The sequence below is a fragment of the Pseudorasbora parva genome, chromosome 1, assembly GCF_024679245.1.
Source record: "Pseudorasbora parva isolate DD20220531a chromosome 1, ASM2467924v1, whole genome shotgun sequence".
Lineage (NCBI taxonomy): Eukaryota > Metazoa > Chordata > Actinopteri > Cypriniformes > Gobionidae > Pseudorasbora > Pseudorasbora parva.
Window position 1 is genome coordinate 18,647,224 of NC_090172.1, and position 26,924 is coordinate 18,674,147.

Genomic DNA, 26,924 nt, shown 5'->3' on the forward strand with positions numbered 1-26,924 from the left:
TCTCAGTGCGAAGCACGTGACTGACGCTGTTTCTCACAGAGGTCTCGAACACGGCGCGAAAGCGCGGGGGCCTGCGAGCGAACTGTAGCGAGTTACCCCGTTTTATTGTGTTCACAACCCAACTCGATATGCCGGGGATGGCCTGCCAGGCCTGAGCCCAAAACGATAGTGGTTGGAGCTGGCGCGAGTAAAGGTTGCCTGCTGGAGGGAACACTGTAGCGCGGCCATTTTGTGTTTGTGACACAGGGGGTGTTTGTGTGTGGCGGCGTGCACTGTGCAGTGGGCGCCGGAACATTTATAGCATGGGTGAAAGGGGTATTTGAGTGTAGGAGTGCATACTGAGAAGTGGGCACATTTACTACAGAGAAAAAGCTCTTTTTGAGATTTATTTGGGTCACCGTGATAACGGTGTTTGTGTGCAGGCGAGCGCGTTTGACAGCGGGCTAGTTGGCTGCAAAGTTGAGGTCAGCAGTCATCTGGGTGCAGGTGTAGCGACTCAGGCGAATCAAACACACAATCGCCAGTTACATTTAACAAATATGTTGTGAAAGCTGTGTGCTGGGTGGCAGACCTTCCCCCAACACAACAGAGGGAGATTCTTCAGTCACCCTGGAAACCATCTGATAAGGTGTTTTATGGCCCCAAAAAGAATTCGGCCACATGAAGTCTTATACACAAAGAGTTTAAGACAGAGCTTTTGCCTCAAATTATAGACAAACCATCTATAAATGAACATGCACCCCAGGACATTATATGTAAACACATAACTGTCTTGTAAAATGTTTATTCTGTATGGTATTTTGCATCTTTTTATCTTTGTCTTAACAAATTACTAGTTCAGATAACCTCATATATGTCATGTCTCCTATCAAATTAATGCTCACTTCACGACTTACACTTCCATGTATATCACTTATTCAGAAAATGCAGTGTGTGTTTGTTGCATTAATTATAGTATGAAGACTCAGAGACCCACTGAGTCGAACTTTCAAACAAAGAGCTATAAATTCTGCTGAGGAATTTCCCGCCGGGAAATCCCAACACTCTCATTGGTTAAGTCTAACCCTGGAGGGTGGGACTATTTCCAGACCTTAAAAAGACCAGTGAAGACAGGCTCTGTCTCTCCTCTTCTCTTACTCCGCTCTCTTCACTTCTCCTCTCTCTCCCTGTGGGAGCCAACACCCACGGGGGGGGCTGGCACTTAAGCCATGCCACCAATGTAGGCCCTCCAAGCAGGCCTCATCTCTTCCAAAAAATCTTCTCTTCTACAATCCGATCTTCAAGAACACGAAGCCTCGCTAAAGCAAACAGCCGCTTCCCTCCCAACCTCGGAAAGGACCGCCGGACATGCAGGACATTTGAACTCGGAACGCACGCGCACACAAGCGAGAAGCCAAAACGAAACCAAAAAGAATGCAAGTATTCTATTTCTTACTGCTGTAAAGAGGGTGTGTTATGTCCCCGTTGGGATAAATTAACTCCGTGAAGGTCGTATTTGTTGAACTGAAGGAAAGCTGTTTCTTACCCTCCCCCACTCTCTTTGTCTCTCTCTCTCCCTCACTCTCTTTGTCTCTCTCTCTCTCTCTCTTTTATCTCTCTCTAATTTCAGTCTATTCATTATTCTCTTTTATGTATTCTTTCGTTACTATCTATACTTCTACTCTCGTGATGCATATTTAGTATGTACTTTCTGTGTGAATTGTAGTGTTATTTTTAGTCTGTGTTTATTAAACCTTCAAAAGACATTTAATGAGTTGAATCTGTTATTCTGCCACATACACAAAGTCAATGAAACTTGCGATCTAAACGTTACCTAACTGCTTATGCTACTATGTTAGTAAAGTAAACTGTATGACCATTTGAAATATTGAACTTATCCTGATCAGTAAAGTTAATGTTTCTTATGCGCTCGTAAAGCAGTAATCCCTTTATTGAGAATTGATTTGAAAAGTCTATAACTAATTTGCAGGACAAACTTAGTAGGATAATTTCAAGCAATTTCATAAAGGGTTACTTGTATTTAATTAAACAATTTTCCCTATTGGAAAATTTTAATACGTAATGAACAACTGGCAAAAAATTAAAACATAAAACATAAATTCATGAATATTGAATATTAAACCCCTTTTGAGTTAATTATTCCCCGAGACATTAAACTCATAAGTCGTTGTTGTTACATGTATTTGGTGGAGAAAAATGCGGGCAAGTTTCAAACGTTTGTGTATGTGTGAATGATATTCATATTCTATTCATTGTGTATTTTTGGAGTATTAATAACCTGCACGCGCGTTTTTGTTTCGTTTTTGTTTTGTTGTTGTTTGGTGAATTATGAACGGTACGCGCAAAGCGAACCCAAGCATAAACAGATGCTGAGAAATGTTGAAGTAGCCGGATTATATTAATAAAAATATGAACGGTACGAAAATCCGCGTGATCTCCGAAACCCCCTGCAGCCGTAGGCGCAATAGGTTTTATCCGCGTGATTTCCAAACAAATGTATTGTAGGAAACCCATACATTTGACTCGAGCAATATATTATGTGTTCCATCAAAATAATGAGATTTTGATGATGTCTGTAGACACGTACGTTGCGTTATCCCGCTTGATCTGAACTACGGAAAGTTTCTATCATTGCGGAAGATTGGGACAGGGCGAGACTCTCCTGTACAATATAAGGGGCCTCAGAATAATTATTATATCGTTAAGATAAACGATAACTCCTGGTTTAAGTCTGGCTTAGCTAACCAAAGACTTGAGACCTAAAACATTTGAATCAGAGATGCTGAAAACCGTCAGCCATATTGATAAATGTCTATTGGAGTCCATCTAAAATGCGTGAATAGGCAGACGGAAAATTCCTGCGTTCACCCGTTTTGTTAGTCGTGCATCTAGAGCACCAGTCATTTGTAAGTGATCTGCAAAAGCCAGTAAAGTGCAGAACGCGAGGGCGACTCAGAAATTGCAACGCCGCTTGCAAACCGCCAGAGGGCGACTCAAGAATTGCAACGCCGCTTGCAGAACGCGAGGGCGACTCAGAAATTGCAACGCCGCTTGCAAACCGCCAGAGGGCGACTCAAGAATTGCAACGCCGCTTGCAGCACGCCGGAGGGCGACTCTAGAACCAGACAAAGCCATCTGGTGAGCATTTCCGCCTAACTAACTCTAGTCTAGGGCGGGCGCAACAGCGCCATCGTGTGGATAAATTCGGATAGTTTCACTCTCCGTTATTTGATTCGGCCTTAACAAAATAAGTTTGAGCCTATAAATTGTTTATTGCTTACTGTTGTACACAGTTTCATTTATACAATTTTTCTAGCAACAACCAAATCTCCTTTCTCGCTGATTAAACTCCCTTATTCGAATTTGAAGTTTAAAAAGAAACATAACTTCCTCTAACTCAAAGTGAAATTAGGTTTAAGTCACAGACAGTCCAATTGGAAGGAAGGACGCCACCGTGTGGCTGTACCCTGTTAAGTCAGCGCAACACTAAATCCCTACTCCCTTTCTGATTAATTCTTTTATTTGGATAACTCCCACTTAGAGATTAATCGTTATAAGATAAGATTTTTGATTGGCTTTCTTTTATTTGATTTTCCTTACAGGCTTATTTAAATTTCATTTAAACTTGCTTTGAATTTAATTTGAATTAAGTTGAGCTTCTAATTCTTTTATTTTATTTTATTTTATTTATAATTTAATTTTAATTTTTAATTTTAATTTTTAATTTTAATTTAAAAAAAATTTATTAAATTTTTTTTTTATTTTTATTTTTATTTTTTATTTTTATTTTTATTTTTCTCTGCAAAAGTTTTTCTTTTCCCCTCCCATTGGGAGAAGGTAAGATAAAACTTTTTGTTTTATCACTACTTGACAGAAACTTTTGCCTTTTTCTAAATTGCTCTTGATATTTAATCTTCCACTTAAGCGACCTCAATTCACCCCGGATGAGCTAAATGGGATAACCCATAGTACAAGCCGAATTTTATTATATCTTGAGCATTAAGCCTATTAATTTTCCCTAACACTCCCGGCGCGCACGCTGACATTCCTTTCATTACAGACCAATTCATCTTGTGTTTGTTTCCACTGTGCTCTTTCCTATCCTCACTGTTGGACTATCACGATTGTGTTTCTTTCAGTTCACCAAGAGACCCCAAGGAGAATTAGATAGTCCCGGGACGACCGAGCAGCAGTTCACCAAGTGACCCCCAGGGCTACCGCCCACCTAATTGCCTGAATTGTCTAATTATCTAACTGTCTACATCAGTTAGCCAAAATTCCCAGCTATCCGTACGATAGCTCGTTAGCTTAGAACAAGCTTGCATTGGCTCTCTCTCTGTGTGTGTGTGTGTGTGTGTGCTGTGTTTCTCTCGTTCGCAGTAATGTCCCGTGCCCCCAGCCCTGCCGTCCCGTGGGACCGCCTAACGACATGGCTGGAAGCGCTAACGGCCACCAGTCAAGGAAGTCTGGTGCAGCTGAGCCAGGAACAACTGGACACCGAGCTAGACCAGCTGATGACACACGACCCCACGCAGAGCTACCCCAACAAGGAAGTGGCCAAGATCCTCGGAAGCCTCGCCCACGTCCTCATCGCACAGGCACGTCTAAGCGAAGGGAGCTACGACAACCTGGAACAGGAGGCAGCAACGCTAAAGCTTCAAGCCAAGGAGGCCCGGAGAGACCAAGCCCTCACCCAGCTTCGTCTAGATCAGCTTCTAGACACAGAGAAAGACGACGAAACAGACAAAGAACAAAGGAAAGAAATAGAAAGACTTCAAAAGACCCTGAAGGAGCTGACGAGCTCGTCCAGCAAAGACACAAGCTCAAAGATGAACTTGACATGGTGCAAAGAGAACTGAGACAATCATATATAGTGCAACGTTACCGGAAGGGGGAAACACACAACACACAGTTTCCCCTGACCAGTTACTCCGCACATTTTAGCCACGAAGCAAGAGCTACGAAGGGGGACGACAGCCCCCTGTTTAAAAGATCACCCGCCAGTCTCCACGAATCCCCGTCAGCAGCAAAGGAAAGGACGCCCTTCCAGGAAGTCAAGGTCAACAGCCACGAAGCTTCAAAGAACCTTGACAAGCTGGCCAGAAATATTCCTACCTTCAGCCCAGACCCGGCAGGAGGACACGACGTCCACGCATACTTAAAAGACATAGACTTTTATTTGCAAACTGTCGCTCACGAGAACAACTGGGACAGACTGTACCTGCTCAGGGCCACGTCTAATCGTGACGTACGCAGCTTTCTGGATCGACAACCAGAGGCCATCAAAGCGGACTACTGGCATCTACGACAAGCTCTAATTCGTGAGTACTCCGACCCCGAGTCAGACCAGGGGTTCATCACTGCCATGGACCTCAAGCAAGCTCGACGTGAGACCTCACAGAACTTTTATAACAGACTGCGACGTGCCTACTTCGGGGCACGTAACGACCCAGGCATGGAGGAGGACATCAACTTCAAAACTCTTTTCCTCCGAAACCTGCACCCTACCATCAGTTACCACCTGGGGGTGCTGGCGTGCCCGCGCAGCATGGGCACGCAACAGTTAAGAGACTTGGCTCACAAAGCTTACGTCAAACAGAAAACCATTTCTGAAAAGACTGTAAAACAGCCCACCATCTGCCCTGTCTCTGTGCACCACCCAGAGCTAACCCTAGAGGGTGCCAAACAGAACCACAGGTACCGACCCCTCAACAGAGAGTCCAAACCACTCCAAGCCAGCAGAGGGCAGCGTGGTCATAAGGGTGACCGTCCACGGTACCAGAGCGATCGCTCTGAAGGATCCTGGGACCCGCCTCGCCCAAAAAGCCAGCGAAGAGGCCACTCTCGACGGGACAATGGTAGGCCCAGACCTGAACCCACGTCTGGCAAAGAAAGTGTAGCTGCTTCTGAAGTTACAGAGCTCATAAACATCCTGAAAGAGCTCCTCCGACAGAAACCTCACAAGGAAGACAAGAAGGACGGACCAGGTACAGCACGACTAGACATGATACCTGAAATCAACCTTCCCGCCCTTCCTGCAACTGAATCATCCACCCTGAACACTGTTCCCCAACCACGGACTAGTGTACTAACTGTTGCACCCCCACACGTCAGCAGCACACACTCACTACAGCTGACAGCAACAGCCTTTAATCAAGACAGCATCATGGGACAGCCCAGCGTACCAGAAAGCGCTGCTTTGATTGTTTGCACGCATAATGAGACACCTGACACATATCCAGACGGCTTATCAAGCAACACACAGGTCCCCACACCAAGACTCCTGGGAAACCTAATCGAGAAGGGGATGGCTCGAAAACTCTATCTGACTATCACTATGGAAAGGGAATTTAAGGCCGAAGCCCTAGTTGACACTGGCTCTGACCTCACGCTTATATCCGCCCAACTGTTTGAAAGACTCAGATTTGAAGCACAGAGGAAAAATCGCACCCTTAACCTTCACACTTGTAAGCTAAATGTGCAGTCGTATAGCCAAAACGACATCCAGCTCAAGCACGTAGCTTCCATCCACCTGACAATTGGACCTATGAGGCTGATACACCCAGTCTATATCTCCCCTATGAACACTTATCCGTTTCTCATCGGAAAAGACCTGCTGGACCGCTTCGAACCCGTACTGGACTTCAAACAGCTGAAAGTCTGGGCTCAAGTGCGTGACCCTCTGCCCCTTCAGACACACACATCGTCTGAGCAAGACTGTCAAGTCACAGAGGTCACGGGAACTCCCACAGAGCCAGACTGCCATGTCACAAAGGCCACGGGACCCCCTGCAGCACACTGTGACAACACAGCCTCAGCCCCAAAACCAAGTTCAAGTCCGCTACTTTGCACATTTCAGCTATCCAAAGACTCGGATGCCTTCTGCCCCCAGGTCATGAATGACCTACAGCTGAATGACATTGTCACAACGAACAGTATCCCTGCACTGTGGGCAGACAACTCAACAAAAAGTCTACCACTGTGCAATACAATCAGTAAAAACACACCACACGGTGACATGTGGGCACCCCCGCACCCCACATCCAGCCCCATTGTTGCAGTGCTAACCCACAGCAAGCGATCGACACCGGCTACAATGCCTCCCTTGCAGCTGCTATCGCTAACACCGCAGTTTTCACACAACGATATTGCGGATACGCAAGCCTCTGACACTGCAACAAAGACAATTCTTGACCACCTCTCAGACCCCTCCAACCACCCTATCACTGACTCTGAGCTCATTGATGACTCTAGCCACAAGCATCTGCATAACTCCAGACACATGATGCGTATTATGGACAACATTCTCTGGTTTGCACCCGATGGCAACACAGCGCCACAGCTTGTAATGCCACGGTCGCAAAGGGGGGTGATGCTAATGTACGCCCACAACACACCATGTGCTGGACACCACGGCACCAGAGCCACGCATGACACACTGAAACAGGTGGCATATTGGCCTGGGATGCATCAAGAGACGGCAGAGTATGTTAGAGAATGGCTAGTTCGCTGCCAGTTCCAACCAGCAAACCCGAGCCACAGAACCCCACTGCAACACAGAGGGACCACGTTCCCATGGTCAAACCTACAAATCGACCGGGTAGAACCCCTGCCCAGGTCCACAAAAGGCAAAAAGTACTTTCTCACAGTGGTGTGCCAGTTTACCAAGTGGGTGGAGTGTCAACCAGCACCCAACGACACCGCCCAGACCACGGCATACCACCTGATGAATCACATCTTTTTCCTGTCAAGATTGCCACTGAGAATCAACTCAGACAGAGGCATCCACTTCACTACTGAGGCCATGCAACAGATCTGGAAATGCATAAGAAACGCGGCCGTGATCATGCTCCTGTGCCTCCAGACAATCAGAGGCCAGCCACCACCAGACATCATCACACCGGGTCCAGCCTCGGGCATCGTACTGAGAGAGCAACCTGGACTGCTGATCACCAACTGCAAATGAATCCTCAAAAGAAAGACGTACTCTCCTGAACTTCACATCAGCAGTGCAAGCTCCTCCAGCCCTGCACACAAATGCAAAAGGGGGGGAGGAGCCCAAGCCCTCTGCCTAACCTTATACCAGCTTCAAGAACCTTCTCCTCCAACACCAGGTAGTCACCTTGTAGGCAATACTGCCAAGCCCCACACTATGTCATGCATGTGATTTGAGAAAGAAGGCCTTTAACGAACACAAGGCCGCCTCTGAAGGGATTCTCAAAACCCCAATGACTTTGAACTTTGAAACAGAGAAACCAAAGTGGATCACCAGAAGGCACCCAGCCTGGCCACAATGCGAGGCACCCTCTGGAAAAGTTCCTAGTCAGCATAGGACATAAAAGTGTCAAGATGCACAGCCCATCTTCCTAGGCAGGAGACCTAAAGGACTGACTGGCCATTGCGAGGAACATGGTTCCACCCAGGGCTGCAGAAAGCCCACAGCACACCTGCACCACACAAACGGACTTCTGGATGACAGGTGACGCACCGTCAGGGCACCTGCTGCCTCGACACCTGCTGCACAAGCACAGAGACCTGAACTGGGCTACTGTCTGCCTTATCTGCCGTGGAACGACCATCACTTCAGGAGACACAAACAACTGGAGCCTAACATGGCTATGGTGTGTCTGATCTTCCTGAATCTTTGATATCGCTCGTTGTTGTCCATAGGAGGGACAACAACTAGCGAAAGGGGGGATTATGTAGCGACTCAGGCGAATCAAACACACAATCGCCAGTTACATTTAACAAATATGTTGTGAAAGCTGTGTGCTGGGTGGCAGACCTTCCCCCAACACAACAGAGGGAGATTCTTCAGTCACCCTGGAAACCATCTGATAAGGTGTTTTATGGCCCCCAAAAGAATTCGGCCACATGAAGTCTTATACACAAAGAGTTTAAGACAGAGCTTTTGCCTCAAATTATAGACAAACCATCTATAAATGAACATGCACCCCAGGACATTATATGTAAACACATAACTGTCTTGTAAAATGTTTATTCTGTATGGTATTTTGCATCTTTTTATCTTTGTCTTAACAAATTACTAGTTCAGATAACCTCATATATGTCATGTCTCCTATCAAATTAATGCTCACTTCACGACTTACACTTCCATGTATATCACTTATTCAGAAAATGCAGTGTGTGTTTGTTGCATTAATTATAGTATGAAGACTCAGAGACCCACTGAGTCGAACTTTCAAACAAAGAGCTATAAATTCTGCTGAGGAATTTCCCGCCGGGAAATCCCAACACTCTCATTGGTTAAGTCTAACCCTGGAGGGTGGGACTATTTCCAGACCTTAAAAAGACCAGTGAAGACAGGCTCTGTCTCTCTTCTCTTACTCCGCTCTCTTCACTTCTCCTCTCTCTCCCTGTGGGAGCCAACACCCACGGGGGGGGCTGGCACTTAAGCCATGCCACCAATGTAGGCCCTCCAAGCAGGCCTCATCTCTTCCAAAAAATCTTCTCTTCTACAATCCGATCTTCAAGAACACGAAGCCTCGCTAAAGCAAACAGCCGCTTCCCTCCCAACCTCGGAAAGGACCGCCGGACATGCAGGACATTTGAACTCGGAACGCACGCGCACACAAGCGAGAAGCCAAAACGAAACCAAAAAGAATGCAAGTATTCTATTTCTTACTGCTGTAAAGAGGGTGTGTTATGTCCCCGTTGGGATAAATTAACTCCGTGAAGGTCGTATTTGTTGAACTGAAGGAAAGCTGTTTCTTACCCTCCCCCACTCTCTTTGTCTCTCTCTCTCCCTCACTCTCTTTGTCTCTCTCTCTCTCTCTCTTTTATCTCTCTCTAATTTCAGTCTATTCATTATTCTCTTTTATGTATTCTTTCGTTACTATCTATACTTCTACTCTCGTGATGCATATTTAGTATGTACTTTCTGTGTGAATTGTAGTGTTATTTTTAGTCTGTGTTTATTAAACCTTCAAAAGACATTTAATGAGTTGAATCTGTTATTCTGCCACATACACAAAGTCAATGAAACTTGCGATCTAAACGTTACCTAACTGCTTATGCTACTATGTTAGTAAAGTAAACTGTATGACCATTTGAAATATTGAACTTATCCTGATCAGTAAAGTTAATGTTTCTTATGCGCTCGTAAAGCAGTAATCCCTTTTTTGAGAATTGATTTGAAAAGTCTATAACTAATTTGCAGGACAAACTTAGTAGGATAATTTCAAGCAATTTCATAAAGGGTTACTTGTATTTAATTAAACAATTTTCCCTATTGGAAAATTTTAATACGTAATGAACAACTGGCAAAAAATTAAAACATAAAACATAAATTCATGAATATTGAATATTAAACCCCTTTTGAGTTAATTATTCCCCGAGACATTAAACTCATAAGTCGTTGTTGTTACACAGGGAACTGGGAAACCGGGAGGGAGAGATGGGATCCGGCCGAGGCGGGACCTGGCCATCTTCTCTTTCTCTGTGTGGCTAGGACGGCTTCGGAGGCTCGGGGTTCAACACAAGCTTGGGTCGAGGTCCCCGGCGTTCGGGCTGTCTGCTGCGGTTTGTAGAGTGGGAACGTTGGCGCGTTCTGGAAGTCGAGCGAGGCTGAGAAGCTGATGGAGCCGGCTTAGCGGGCTGAGAGGGCTCCGCTGAGAGGGCTCAGCTTCTGAGGAGAAGAGAAGCGGCGGCTTTTGAGGAACCACTCATCCAGTCTGCTGTGCGTTGGCTCTTCAGGCTGGGACCACTCGAGCCCGAGGTCTCCCACGGCCTTCGTGAGCACGCGGATAAGCTCCGCGTCAATGCTGGTCTTGGAGCTCGTGGCAGTCTGCGTCGAAAAGGGGGACTCCGAGACAGATTCTGACCACTCGCTGCCGGACGCGGCTGTCGAGAGGCTGTCTTCCTTCTCCTCTGGCAGTGGTCCACCGAAGGATATTGAACAGGCCGCTGTTGAGGAGGGGCGCTGTCCACCCTGGGTGAAGGTGACTGGCGAGGGCGAGGCACACAGGGAAACATCTGGCGTGCAGTCGCTCTGTCGCTCAGGTGGCCTCTGGTCCAGGGGCTGAGGGCGGGACTGGGTCGAAGGTGGCGAGGCGAGTCCGATGGGTCTGCAGCGCCATCTCGTCGCATTCGGGGCAGCCGCCTCTGGAGAGCGCGATCTGCGCGTGGTCCCGTCCAAGACACGTCACGCAGATGATGTGACGGTCGCCATTGGAGAGAGGTGCTCTGCACGAGCCGCAAGAAATGCGAGGCATTTGAAACAACGCCTCGCGCTCTTTTAGAAAGAAAGGATACGGCGCCAGATGGCGTAGCTGGAACTGCAGAGATGAAGGCGGAGAAATCCGGCGTCCTCACTGCTGCGGGTTCTGCTGGGTGCTTCCTTCGACGGCGGTTGCTTCTTCTTCCAGAGGTCAGCGAAGGTGTCGCTGAAGGCGATAAAATCTGACACCTATGGCGAAACAGGGTCTTTTATAGCCACCTGTATGCTAATATAAGCCCCCTTTTCCGGCGGGCTCTCTGGAGCGCCCCCATTGGTTCGTTCCTCTCAGCCGCCTCACCTCCACGTTCCTGCAGTTGCCGTGGCCTGGCCAATCAGAGCACGCCTCACGCCTGGCTATTGCCATTCAGCTGCACTGCTCTTTACATGGATACCTTTATTAATAAAGTTTTGCTTCATATTCTCGAGAAAAGGAGTTTTTCCCATACGTAATACGAGGAACCTCTCGATAAGGGAACACAAGAACTATAACTGGCTTCAGCTACAGCCTTAAGGTACGTTCACACCAAACGCGAATGATTGTTTGGTCTGGGGCGAATGATTTCCATGTTAAGTCAATGGAAAGGCGGGTTGACATGCGTCTGGAGGTCCTGCGGTGTGATAGAAGCATTTCGCGCGGCGCGATGTTTGTGATTTCGCCTCATTCGCGCGTCCAGTTCGCACGAATTTAGCATCATAGGCGTTACGTGCGAGTGGTGCTTTTTGTGCATTCACGCGTTTGAAGTGAATTCGTGCCTACGCCCGAGTTGAAAATTTTTAACTTTGGCGTCAATTCGCGCTGCGTCTGCTCTCGCTGCTCTCGCTGGGGTTAACAATAAACACATCACTAAAATTCACTAAAACAATGTGAATCAATGGGTCAAATTTTTATCAGGGGAATACCTGAACCACACAGACACACACACACACACACACACACACACACACACACACACACACACACACACAATTATATGCAGGGTTTCTCATCACGTCGCTTTACCACGTGACAGCAGCAAGCAGGCTCCTCATTAGTTAGCGAATTGACGGCCAAGTTCAAATTTTTCAACTCGGGCATAGACGTGAATTTTCATTTTTGGGTGAACTAACCCTTTAAGCATGTAAACACTAAACGACACTGTGGCAAGGGGGGCGTGGTTCAGCGAGGTCTGCAGCGGGAGAGAGAGCCGCGGGACGAGCGGTAAGTGAGTGGGTTGGATGCAGATTGATAACACCTGTCTCTTATTCCAGTAATGGCCGTGGTGAGAGCTTAAAACGCTGGCAGAATCGGAAGCAGGGGAGAGAGAGACGGACTGCTGACGCACACCCCCTGAGACTCTGAGTTGACCCGGAAGCCGGAAGTGCCGAGACCCGGAAGTGAAACTGTTATTGAGTGAATGAAGAAAAGAGTCACACTGAAGTGTGCATGTTGTTGTTTGAGTTTAAATAAAAGACGTCAGCAGTCCAAAGCCGACCCCTTTGTCCTCTTCCTTCCTTCATCTACGAACTGTATTACATTGGTGCCGAAACCCGGGAAGGAAGTAGGACCGAGCCGCCGCCATGCAAACATCGTCCTCCACCCCACTTGCGGAGATCATCTCGTCCCTCGCGGTCCTGCACCACGAGCAACATCAGGCACTGCTGGACCTTAGGACGGATCAGGAACGAAGATTCACGGCGATCGTCCAAGGACAGCAGGAGGACCGCGAGAGGTTCCGGAGCTGGCTCGACCGGGAGGCTCGCGCCGAGGCCGCCGGGCAGACCGGCGCACCGGTTCACGTGCCGATGCACAAGATGGGGCCACAGGACGATCCCGAGGCCTTCCTGGATTTATTTCAACGGACGGCGGAGGCCTGCGGGTGGCCCCGTGCAAAGTGGCCGGTGCGCCTCATCCCCCTTCTATCTGGAGAAGCCCAGGCGGCCGCCCAACAACTACCGGTGGCGAACCTCCTGGTCTATGAAGATCTGAAGAGGGCCATTATCCAGCGGGTCGGCCGGTCGCCCGAACAACATCGCCAACTGAATCGCCTCATGACCCGATTTTTTTAGCCAGTCATTCATGACAACATTCGCAGGTGGTGCGCGTCTTGTTCGGAATGTCAGTTGGTAAACCCACTGGCCACTCCAAAAGCGCCATTGCGCCCCCTCCCATTAATGCAGGCCCCCTTCGAAAGAATTGGGATGGACCTCATCGGGCCATTAGAGCGATCCGCATACGGGCATCGTTTTGCGTTAGTCATCGTGGAAACGAAAAGTGGTTAGAACCCCTCTTATTCGCCATGCGGGAGGTTCCGCAAGCCTCCACGGGGTTTTCCCCCTTCGAGCTTCTCTACGGACGCCAGCCTCGGGGGGTGCTGGATGTCCTACGAGAGACTTGGGAGGAGGGACCTTCTTTGAAACTGTTATTGAGTGAATGAATTAAAGAGTCACACTGAAGTGTGCACGTTGTTGTTTGAGTTTAAATAAAAGACGTCAGCAGTCCAAAGCCGACCCCTTTGTCCTCTTCCTTCCTTCATCTACGAACTGTATTACAGATACGATCTTGTACAGGGCCGCCGTACCAAGAATTTTCTAAATACCGAGGTCCAAATATGAATTTTGGAGGGTTTGAAAAAAAACATTTCCCTCCTTTACATATGCATTTTAAGACATAAGAAAATCAAAGAATCAGCTAACTGTAGCATTAAAACCATGTCAGTGTGCAGTATAAATTATTTTAAGAAGACAACAGATTTTTATAAATGAGAATCTAAATGTTGCAAAAAAAATTGACTCCAAATTAATCAGAAAATCAGTTTTGTTGTTAAATTGAGACCAAGACGACATATGTGTGACTCCGTCTTTGAAAACCTAGCTAAAGTTAATTTTTGTGATTTACATTATGTAAAGAACATTATTTGAACATATAACCTTGATATATTTAATGTTGAATGAATAAGATCATGTCAAAGATAGAGATCAATGTGAAAATATAACCATTGAGAGAAATCTAAATGTGATGCTCCTAATCTCTATACTAGATTATGAGACTTTAGCCTGGATTTCACAGACAAGAATCATATTATGTTTAGCAATTAAGAATATATTGTAGGCTAATGCTTTTTCTATTCTGAGCACAGTGGGCTACCTGCTCTTTCTGTCTCATCGCCATCATCTTCTCTCTTTCTTTTTTCCCCAGTCTCCTTCTCTTGCCCTGTCTTTTCTCTTTTCAAAGCTGAGCTTTGTTTGAAGCAGTCTTTTCATTTTCCTCTGTATCGGTAAAAACAAAGTTGTAAATGTAAATTTACTGAAGGCTTCCAAGAAAACCAGGTAAAGAAAACGTTATTAGTTTGCATCCCTGATTATTAAGCGCTCTCGCGGTGTTGTGATGTCAAACATCAGTCGTTGTTCAAAGCGCCGGTTGGTGGTTGTGGCATTTGTCCCGCGTCTCCTCCACTGTGATTGGACATTGATGTTCACTCAAAGTTGAACTGTGGGCACTCAATGCGTAAAAATGGACAAAACCTGCCAGCTGTTGGCGCTATTGAAATGTGCGGCGCATCCATTGGAAACAATTGAAAACATACGCCGGGCGAGGCGAGAACACCTGTTCCCTTTCAGTCGGTCACGTTTGACGTACGTCAGAACTGAACCGACGAATTGGGATCTGACTTCAGAGACCTATCCACTTCGAGTGTATAAAAACGAGCCAATCGGAGATTGGCATGTGATCCGCACATTCCACGCTCCGCCCCGCAGCGCGGGTATAAATAGGAAGTGGAATGGCAGATCAATGCTTTCAACTTCGGAGCCGAACAGTAGTGTTTGCTGTGCACGCCACGAAGAGTGTGTAAATTGAGTCTCTCTGAGAGGAAGGAGAACTGCCAGTGTGGGTGAAACGGCGCTTCAGCGAGAGACCGATTTGATGTTGCAATCGTTTGCATTCAAAGAGAGCTTTATTGTTGGTTCGCTGGGCATTTTCCCTTGAGTGTCACACGCAGGCTTGCACTGACATCTCCCTGAGTGCTTCAGCACATCTAAAAGAGCAGTTTTTCCATTCTAAAAGAGCAACACGGTTTGACCCTGCGTCTTTTTCAAGATGTCATTCAAACCGTGCATTCCTGGAATGCAACTGTTTCCTGTCCTCATTGACGGCCACGATCGCATGTGAGATTGCGATCGTGGGTGATTCATGTTCTCGCAGAACAACATGGTCACGTCGGCACGTTGTTCGTCTCACCCTTTCTCATAAAAGGCTTGAGTGTTCAGCGCGCCGTGTGCCGTCAAGCGGACGGCTGACAGCGGTGGTTGTCACAGCAACCGGCACGCGTCAGTCGGTGCTCTAGATGCGCGGCCGAGACTATGAAACCTCAGATGGGGTCGAGTCCCTTTGCCTATCCCCCTATCTAGTTCATATTCTGGTGTTACTGGAAAAAGGGCTACTTTGGCTGATAAGCGCTGGTGGCCTGAGGATTACAGTGGGAATTCCCCGCCGGGTAAACCCCTTCAGGCCCCCACTCCTCTATCGCATCAAAAGCATGCTGAGACTCTGTTCGTGGGTGGTACGGATTCTCTCATGAGAACATGACCACGTCAGGGCATTGTTCGCCTTGCCTTCTTCATTGAGGCTTGAGCGTTCAGTGTGCTGTGTGCCGTTCTGACGGCCACGTTCACTGTCTCACATGCCTGCTTGTAGTGAGAGATGGAATCGCTGATCCTGAAAGAGAAAGGGTCTTAGCGTTTCATTTTTTGCTCTGGCAGAGGACAGATGTCAATTGCTGCATCAGAGAGAGGGAAATATGGAGGGCCAAAAGGGCAAAAAAAAAAAAAAGTATAATTTTTTTCCCTCTCTCACTGCCCTCTGCCCTGCATGCACGAGGGTAGTCCCAGCCCAGGGGTTGTGCAGGAACTGCGTGCGGTGTTGGACCTCGCCCTAGGGGCGATGAAAATCACTGCACGCTCCCTGGGTCAGGCGATGTCCACACTAGTGGTCCAGGAACAGGGGGCTAACCCGGCAGATATGCGTAAGGAAAGCCTGTCTGTCGGGCTGGCCTCCTCGGCGACTCCATCGAGAACTTTGCCCAGCAGTTCTTGGTGGCCCAGAAGCAGTCGGAGGCGTTGCACCAGGGTGCCGACGACGAGCTGCTCGGTTGTCGGTCGTGGCGCCTCTGCCGGCTTGTCGCCGAGGGCATCCCCTCCTGCCATCCCCTCCGCCTCCACCCTGCTAGAGCCGAGCAGCAGCCTCCACTGGAGGAGCAGGGTGTCGGGCGCGAGGGAGGCGCCCAACCCATCCAGGGCCCCGCTAACCGGCAGGCAAGCGTAAGGGGATGCGGCCCTGAGACGGACAGGCTGGGGAGAACAGGAGCTGCTCGGGGGGAGGTGATATTCGTATCCCTCCCCCACCCCCCCGGAGGAGGACCGGGGGGCCTTGACTGGTTAACATTCTGCCACTGGCTCTCCGGAGTCCAGCGGTACCCACATATTCAGAGCAGTTTCCTCTCTCTCTGGGCCTCAGAGGGCCAGGTTGGAAGTGTGCGACGCCCCCGGGCCTTGCTACTTCTTTCCTTCCCTCCCTCACCAGGGGGCAGTAGTGTGGGCATCGAGACCGCCCCTGGGCCTTCTCACCCACACTCTGCCCCAACCTGGAGTACTCGGACAACACTCCGAGCTGCCTTCGGGCCTCCCGAGTAGGGTCTGAGTGCCCCACCTCCCTGCCTTCGGGCAGCAGGCAGCAGGGTGGGCTTTGAGGACGCCTCTGACCTTCTCACCCACTCTCTGCCCCTCCCGGGAACACTCAGATAACACTCTGGGCCGCCCACGGGCCTCCCGAGTCGGGTCTGATTCTCCCACCTCTCTGCCTCCGGGCAGCGAGTAGCCAAGTGAGCTCGAGGACGCCTCCGGGCCTTCTCACCCACTCCCTGCCCGCACCACACTCCCTCCGGGCCTCCCGAGTCGAGCCAGAGCACTCCATTGTGCTGCCCCACCCCGGGCATGTCTGTGGTGCTGTTGGTCCCGTGCGGGCGGTCCCTGGGAGTGTGGGTACAGCTCCCTCGACCGTCCCGTTGGCTCATCAGTACCATCAGACTCGGCTACGCGATTCAGTTCGCTCGCCGGCCACCCAAGTACAAAGGCGTCCTCTTCACCTCAGTGCGAAGCAGCGACGCTCGAGTCTTGCAGTCAGAGATCGAGGTCCTACTGGCGAAGGACGCGATCGAGCCGGTTCCTCCAGCCGAGATGAAGACAGGGTTCTACAGTCCCTACTTCATCGTGCCCAAGAAAGGGGGTGGGCTACGGCCAATCCTGGACCTGCGCGTCCTGAATCTGGCCCTGCTCAAGCTCCCGTTCTGGATGTTACGCAGAAACGCATTTTTCAATGCATCCGTCCCCAGGATTGGTTCGCAGCGATCGACCTGACGCGTACTTCATGTCTCGATTTTTCCTCGACGCAGACCGTTCCTACGTTCTACGTCCGAGGCACAGGCATACCAGTACAAGGTCCTGCCCTTTGGGCTGTCCCTGTCGCCTTGCGTCTTTACTAAGATTGCGGAGGCAGCCATTGTTCCACTCCGAGAACGTGTTGTTCGCATTCTCAACTATCTCGACGACTGGCTCATTCTAGCCCAGTCTCGGGAGCAGTTGTGCGAACACAGGGACATGGTGATCAGTCACCTCAGCCTGTTGGGCCTTCAGGTCAACCGAGAGAAGAGCAAGCTCTGTCCTACTCAGAGAATCTCTTACCTCGGTATGGAGCTGGATTCGGTCAACCAGACTGTGCGCCTCACGGAGGAGCGAGTCAGCTCGGTGTTGAACTGCTTGAAAATGTTCAAAGGCAGAACAGCGGTCCCACTGAAACTTTTTCAGAGGCTCCTGGGGCATATGGCATCTGCAGCTGCGGTGACGCCGCTCGGATTGCTTCATATGAGACCGCTCCAACACTGGCTTCATGGCCGAGTCCCGAGGTGGGCGTGGCGGAGCGGCCAGCACCGGGTCCCAGTGACTCCGTACTGCCGCCAAACTTTCAGTCCTTGGTCAGACACAACGTTTCTCCGGGCCGGGGTGCCCTTAGAACGAGTGTCCAGGCATGCTGTGCTGTTCACAGATGCCTCATCCACGGGTTGGGGGGCCACGTACAACGGGCATGCAGTTGCGGGTCTGTGGACGGAACCGCAATTGCATTGGCATATCAATTGCCTCGAGTTGCTAGCAGTACACTTGGCACTACGCCGCCTCAAGGGGCTGCTACGTGGCAAGCATGTACTGGTCCGTACGGACAGCATGGCGGTCGTTCCGTACATCAACCGTCAGGGTGGTCTACGCTCCCGTCGCATGTTCCAACTCGCCCGCCACCTGCTCCTGTGGAGTCAGAAGCAGCTGAGGTCGCTTCGGGCCATTCATGTCCCTGGTGCGCTCAACCAGACAGCCGACGAGCTCTCTCGGCAGCCGGCACCTCCGGGAGAGTGGCGACTCCACCCCCAGGCGGTCCAGCTGATATGGGACCAGTTCGGAGCCGCACAGGTAGACCTGTTTGCCTCTCCGGACTCGACCCATTGCCAGTGGTACTATTCACCGCTTTGTCACCGCTCGGTTCGCACTCGTCATTCTTTAGCTCCGCCCACACGATACGCCTCCAGGCGCTTGTTTTTTTTCCGGAAAGACTCGGTACAGCCTATATCTATTTTATAAATATAATAAAACTAAAGACTTTTCGGAGATATGAAGGATGCGATACTGAAAGGATGAGATTGACATGAGATTGATTGAAATTGAGTGCTAAAACTGAGGTCCCCCCCCACTCCCATTACATCCTAGGGACAATTTATAGGGTTGTAAATAGACCTGTAAAACTGTATCTGGACCATTTTTTCCCCCTTAAATAAGCCACATACCCTCTATGTAGATATCAGAGAACAATTTAACATATTGTTTCAAATCATTCTAGGGCACCTTTAAAACACACTACATGTGCTTATTGCGTGCATTTTGGGCATGTTTTGTGTGGCATCTTACTTATTTTGTCCATTAAAAGTGTGCCTTCACTTTAATTGAGATTCAACGGCAGCAAAAATATGCTCGCCACCAAAACCCCCGCTTCACTGCTGCTCATGCTCGCGGTGTGAATGCATTCTTTGATTAACATGGGCACCAAAAACAAAATATGTGTTGCTCATGTGCTGCTCACGCCTGTGGTTTGAAACGGCCATAACATTAAAAAGTCGTCAAAAGTCGTCATGTGCTCCAACAAGTAAAGTCATAACATAATGATACCTTTGTAAATCATTAGCTAATGATTAATTAAAGCAGACAACTGGAAGCTGAAATGCATGGCTTTGACCACTTGTTGAAATTAACACATTAATTTACATTATTAGTTAATATAATATGTCATTAAGGAATTAAAACACTATGATACATTTAACTAATAACTTTTTAATGATTACTTAATCTATTAATGATGACATTCTTCATTAGTTGCTGATGCAGTAATCATTAATAAACGGGTTAGTTCACTATTAGTAATACATTAACTCATGATTATCTGTGTATTAATTAATGCATATTAGTGCACCCTTATTGTAAAGTGTTACCATTATCTCATTAACTTCAACACTTATTCTGTGTTACCTTTTAACACTCTGAGTGTGGACTCATAGTGAACTCAACTAGCCTGACAAGCTAGCCTAGAAATCTAGACGCACCCTAGCGGCAGCAAATTTAATTTGCCCGCAAGTGTGGTCTAGCAACTCTCAATTCCTATCTGAGCTGTATTCCTCAGAATCTGGACGGCCCAATCACATCGTGTAGGTTATAGAGTCGGCGGGCGGGGCCATAATGACGACGGCCGAGTTGCGTTTGCGTGCTTCTAGTTACACAGTCTTCTAGTAAACACAGAAACTGGCAAATGGCGGCGGTCTTTCGAATCAGCTCTGCCCGCGCCTCCGGAAGACTTGGAGTTAAGCTTTCCTCTGAGAAATGAACAAAGAGCGGCACTGAAGTCATTCTTAAGAAGGGAAGATGTGTTCAGAGTTTAGCCGACCGGATACGGCGAATGTTTAATCTGTCAGCGAGCTCCCCCTTCACCTTCGTTGCTCTGGTTGGTGTAGCGCTATCCTATCGCGTGCAGAGGGAGTTTGAAAGACAACCGTTTTTCCCGCCCCTCGGATTGAGCCCTGTCTATGGTGAGTTTCCAGACCAAACATCGTGATGTGGGTCTGGCTTGTCAGGCTACTGACAAGCCAGACCCACATCAAGATGTTTGGTCTGGAAACTCACCATAGACAGGGCTCAATCGGAGGGGCGGGATGAATGGTTGTCATTCAAACTCCCTCTGCACGCGATAGGATAGCGCTACCACCAACCAGAGCAACGAAGGTAAAACAGAGCTTGTTGATAGATTAAACATTCACCGTATCCGGTCGGCTAAACACCGAACACATCTTCCCTTTTTAAGAATGACTTCAGTGCCGTTCTTTGTTCTTTTCTCAGAGAAAAGCTTAACTCCAAGTCTTCCAGAATCGCAGTCAAAGCTGATTCGAAAGACCGCCGCCGTTCGCCAGTTTCTGTGTTTACTAGTAGCACGCAAATGAAACTCGGCCGGTCCTAAACTGTTGTCCCCAACGCATGCTAAACAAAATACCACTCACATATTATCAGTTAACTGGTAGAGTAAAAAAAAATATTTACCTTCTCACCATGTTCACCTCTGTCACCCTGATGGAAAAAAAAAATGCTGTGTTAAATATATAAAGGCTAGAAACTCAAGGATAAGGATGAACTAAAGAGTCCGGCTCGATCAGATAACTTCTGGGGTTAAATACATTTTATTTTAAGACAATGAACATGGCATGTATCTATTTCAAACAAACCTTACTCCCACAACAGCTTTAGGCCTAATGCATACACTGAAAACACAACATATCATCTAAGGACATGGGCATATAACTTTTTATAGATCAAATAACAGGATGACAAATTATAGATTTGATTTGATCATTTAATCTAATAATGAGATAATCTACTGATAAATATTTTTAGCCATTATCACAATCAAACTTGTAATGTGTATAGATATTTTCTATAATCAAACTCTTGATCTACAGAAATCGTGCACAACATGTGCCACAAACCTTGACACCAGGGATTCCATCTAATCCTGGCATACCCATATCTCCCTACAAATAACAGAACACACAAAGGCTGTGTCTGAAAACCTAGGCAGTTGACTCGTTGTCTCGCTGCCTTGTTAGACAATGACTTGTAAGGCAGTATTTTGTGCAGGAAGGCACCACACAAAACTAATTTCGGACAGACTTCAAAGGCAGTGTAACACAGGGGTCCCGAATCTCGGTCCCGGAGGGCCACTGTCCTGCACAGTTTAGCTCTAACCCCAATCAAACACACCTGAAAAAGCTAATCAATGCCCATAAATGCTTTGATTAGCTGTTTCAGGTGTGTTTGATTGGGGTTGGAGCTAAACTCTGCAGGACAGTGGCCCTCCAGGACCGAGATTGGGGACCCCTGGTGTAACAGTTTAATGATCTACAGCAGGGGTCCCCAATCTCGGTCCTGGAGGGCCACTGTCCTGCCGAGTTTAGCTCCAACCCCAATCAAACACACCTGAAACAGCTAATCAATGCATTTATGGGCATTGATTAGCTTTTTCAGGTGTGTTTGATTGGGGTTAGAGCTAAACTGTGCAGGACTGTGGCCCTCCGGGACCGAAATTGGGGACCCCTGATCTACAGCAAAATAGAGCATGCTTTCAAAAACTCCAGTGTTAAATTAACTCTCCCCAGAGTTTATTTGGCTCCACACTTGAGCAGGGGTCCCCAGTCTCTGTCCTGGAGGGCCACTGTCCTGCACAGATTAGCTCTAACTAGGGATGTCAATTTTCACGAATTACCCATGATCAATCGTCGTTTAAATTAACGTTCAATTAATCGATTAATCATTACCCTTAATACTGAAATATGCAAGAAAGCAGTGGCTTAGCCGACAGCATGACAGGATGTGCAATGCTGCTCAAAACGCTATGTTCTTCACCAAATGAATGAGAAGGATTTTTTTAATCTAAACAAAGGGCTATGGGATTGTAAAATTAGTCGATGCGATTTATAATTTAATTAAATGACTTATTTAATAACCAAATATAACCTGTAATACAACACGAACGCCGCCTCAGATCTGTTATTCAGAATGTGTGGACGCTCTTCCAAGAACAACGTGCTGCCTGTATGCACTAAAGCCGAAGCACTGAATGAAAACCGGTAGCCATCACTGACTGAAGCCATTTGCTAGTGCGTTTTATTTCACTAAAAGAAACGCATCCTTTCTGATTGATCACATATATAACGTTACAAAATAAATGTAATATTACAAATTACTTCAGCACAATCTGATGCGAATGCATAAGTGCACTTGAACTAAGTTACATGCGCGAGTCAGAATGCGTGACTCATGTTGTGCATGCGCTCTTCCTGGATCAACGCAATGAAAAACACGGCAAATAAAGCCTAATAATTAACAATCACAATGTTTTATTACAATAGTGTTCTCAATAATGTTGCGACAGTCCCAATCATAGTCATTATTAGCTGTGCATTGCTGTTGGAGCTGCATGCTGAAGCTGATCACCGCCACGCTTTGACTAGCGCTGGCCTCTAACGTTAATTATGAACAAAATGCATCCTTATGAGATAAATCAGCTAGATACGCCTGCACAAAATAAACACAATATTACAACTTACATTTGCACAAAACAAAAGGCTGCGAATGCACATGCAAATTTGCAGTCATGGTGAAGGTGTAACTCCAGCTGTAAAATGGTCCCAAATAGTGCTCGGGCATGCTCGCTTCATTTTTCCTCCCGTTTCGTGGTTGAGCCGCACGAGATTAAGCATGACCCTGCTTAATCGTTGATCGATAAGTCTTATCGATCAAATGTCTTATCGACAATTAATTAATCGATCATCGATTAATCGTTGTCATCCCTAGCTCTAACCCCAATCAAACACACCTGAAACAGCTAATCAATGCCTATAAATGTATTGATTAGCTGTTTCAGGTGTGTTTGATTGGGGTTGGAGCTAAACTGTGCAGGACAGTGACCCTCCAGGTGCAGGATTGGGGACCCCTGCTCAAGAGTGTTAAAAGCAACAAGTAACTCTGAAGAAGTGTTAAAGTTAATGAGATAATTACGAGATTAATTAAGTGATGATTGACCATTAGTGATGACACCTGATGATAAAAATGCGAATCACTTAAGGAAAGAGTCACAATTTTTAAGTCACCATTATGGTGATTAGTGTTTGCTGTAGTTGGGCTCTTGACTTTATAACATTATTTTTTTTTTGTCTGGCTGCTTTAAAGCAGCCATACAATCCAGAAAAAATGTGATCATGGTTATGGTTATGTTTTGACCTAATCATCATGAGCTTAAAGGGATAGTTCACTTTAAAATGAAAATTCTGTCATCCTTTACTCACCCTCAAGTTGTTTCAAACCTGTATGAATTTCTTTCTTCAGCTGAACACAAGGGAAGGTATTTTGAAAAATGTCAGTAACCAAACAGTTCACTGGAGCCATTGACTACCATAGTATTTTTTTTCCTAGTTTACAGAAAAGGCTTAACAAACTATTGCATAGATAAGCCATAAGGCCTACAGTACGCATCAATATCTCTTTCATTTGTGCTTCTTGTGAAGCGGAAGCGTTGCCTCTGCACGTGTGCTCGCTATGACTCCATGTTGCTTCGAGCACATCATTCTGCACAGGGCCGTGCACAGATATTTTGAGGGGCAGTGGCCCAAACCAAAAAAAAGGGGCACTATAAGGGGATTGAGTATCATAGGCATATTTAACATGATAATAAACAGCTGACTGACTTCCATTTGTTGACATGACATGGTTAAGATTCAGCTGGTAAATATCTTAAGTTGGGTGTCCATCTTAGAGGCAACATCATATTTATAATAGAAAATATGATAATAATCATATAATACACATATATTTAGTTGTTACAAGGATAAAACTTTATAAAATTATTATGGAATCTCATTCAGTGTTTTCAGATTATTTACTTAGGCTAAACATTTGTTTCTGTATTTTAAAATATATTTGTATATTAACATTTTAATATTTACTGAACAATAATTAAATATTTTATTAATCAAAATAAACAGAAAATACTGCAAACGTTGTTTTTTTTGCACAAGTATGGACTTTTTTGAAAAATGAGCACATTTTTCTTAGGGTGTGCTTTAGCCCCATTGTAGGCTACCCTCATACAACTCATGTATATTTATAATAGCCTGTATTACCTTTTTTTAAATTTTGTATACGATTAATATGGTCTAAATAAAATATCATAAATATGAAGTATGTTAGGCTATTAACTAGTAGCCTATTAACTCGTAAAAATTGATTATTATCGGAAATCTATTTTACAGGAGTGGCATGCTGGAGCTTTGAAACGTTGTGGATTGTAGTTTGTACCTGTTAATGGGAAGACATTCTGGAACAGCCGTCTCCAAAGAGAGCAGACAGCCGCAGACTTTGAGCGATGCTGCACGGAGCGAGCGGGAAAACACGGAAAGGGTTAGTGGAACTAGTGGATTTTGAGCAGAATCGAACGCTTTTATGGAAATCCTCTGAAGGTGAGGGAGGGAAGGGGGCAAGAGGGGCACCTTAGCCGATGAGGGCAAATGTGCACGGCCCTGCTTTTCGGAGATATGAAGGATGCAATACTACTCTATAGGTACTCAATATTGACATGAGATTGACTGAAACTGAGTGTTTCACCCCCCCCCCCCCCCCTTTAATCCTCTGATGAGATCTTCAGAGATTTAATGTCTTCTTTTATCTTCAGTTGATGAAATCAACTTTCTTCTGATGATGTTTCTCTTTCCTTCAGTGATAACAGCAGGTGTTCATCAGTGTCTGAATTCACTGTCTTCTTTCTTCTCTCTCTGTCGAGTGGTCTATATCAGTGAACTAGTGTAGGGAATAGTGAATAAGGGGATAGGGAGAGATTTTGAACACAGCCTCTTATTGTCGACTTTAAGCGGGTAAAATTCACATTATTACATGGCTCTGTGAAATACTTGATTCTGATTGGTCAATTGCGCATTCCAGCGTTATGTTATTTCCAGATAACAACCGCTCATACGGGTATCTACGAGTTATATTGACCGGTACTACTTCTATGCTTAACGCTGGCGCCATCTTGTGGCTTAAACAGCCGTGGGTTACAATGGAAGACTTCAAGGCAGGTTTCCTTTATAACGTTTTTAATATAGATATTTTTCGTACACAAACGCATTCATTAGAATCAGAAGGCTCTATTAACCCATCAGAGTCGCGTGGAGCATGTTATTTGACGGACAGCTGCATTTTTTATGGACTTCAAACAAAACTACAACTACTGCTTGGATTAACGTTAACCTGGGCTTTTTAAATATATCTCTGATTGTATTTGTCTGAAAGAAGAATGTCATATACACCTACAATAACTTGAGGGTAAGTAAATCATAGGCTTGATTTCATTTTTGGGTGAACTAACCCTTTCAGCATTCATTTTCAACATTTAGCAAGGGCTTATGGCAAATCTTCAGCAATAGATAAAGGCTTAAAGCAGGTTGGAACTGTTTTCCTTTGCGGAAGCTTTGCGTAAGAGCTAATAAAATATTTAATCTCGAGACAATATTTTGTGTCTAATAATTATTTATTTGAGACTAGTAACCGTGTAATAAGCGGGATAATGTACACCATGCACTTCCGCTTTTTCTGGTCAGGTAAAAACAGCAATTTTTTCATATCAAATACATTTAAAGGGCCAAGGGCTTCGGCCATCCGTCCACTCTATTCCCTGAACTGAAATGAAGATGTGGGCTGTACTTTCCACATGATTGACATCAGGTTCAAGTACGCCAGGTTGGCTGGTGGTTATGTTTGCCGCATACCGCCTCCCATGGCCGAGACTGGTATTACGATAGCTGATGGGCCGGGGCTAGTAATGCTACTGCTAATTAAGGTTGATATCTCTGCAGCACTATAACTTGACATTTTTTTAATGACATCATCGCCCTTATTTCTTCTCATTCTTTTGATGCGTGTAGGTCATTTTTTGGATATTATTACCTCAATTTTAACACATGGCACCTTTAATGGAAAACAGCATTTTAACTGTCAAAATGTTTTATTTTTTTATTTTTTACAGCATTTGTTTACAGTGTGCTTCAGGTAAATGTTACTGTTACTCACGGAGTGAACTAATGTTAGCATCCTCTCAGCCTCGACGACAAAGTAAAGTATATCCATACTGCTGTTCTTTCGCTGCCAAAGCATCTAAGTCACCAACAAAAAAAAAAAAAACTTTATAGTGATTTGGCAACATGTAATGAAGTGTTCTGTATTCATACCGTTTCCCTTTCGCTGTTTTAAACGCGCGTCAGATGTGTCACCGCGCCCTGTGCAGCGTGTGCTGTGAAGCGAGCAGCCTCACGTGTCCTCACGTGTTAATGTAAAACAGTGATAGTTTTTTATTTGGCCTCTAGAGGCCACTCTCGCGCTATATAATACCAGCACACCCTTCTCAGAGCTCTCTTAGGGTGCGTTCACACTTGTCATGTTTGGTTGGATTAAAACGAACCCTGGTGCGGTTGCTCGGTTAGTGCGGTTCATTTGAACATATGTCAACGCTGCCACCCGAACT

General features: G+C 46.5%; 1 protein-coding gene across 1 annotated transcript in view; it reads right to left on the bottom strand.

Moving 5' to 3' along the window:
* LOC137058526 (collagen alpha-1(XXV) chain) overlaps positions 1-26,924 on the bottom strand; it is an 800,473-nt gene that overhangs the window by 306,134 nt on the left and 467,415 nt on the right. The window contains exon 12 of the mRNA XM_067431845.1: positions 20,897-20,923. Within this exon, the coding sequence (XP_067287946.1) occupies positions 20,897-20,923 (27 nt within the window). The remainder of the gene's footprint in view (positions 1-20,896; positions 20,924-26,924) is intronic.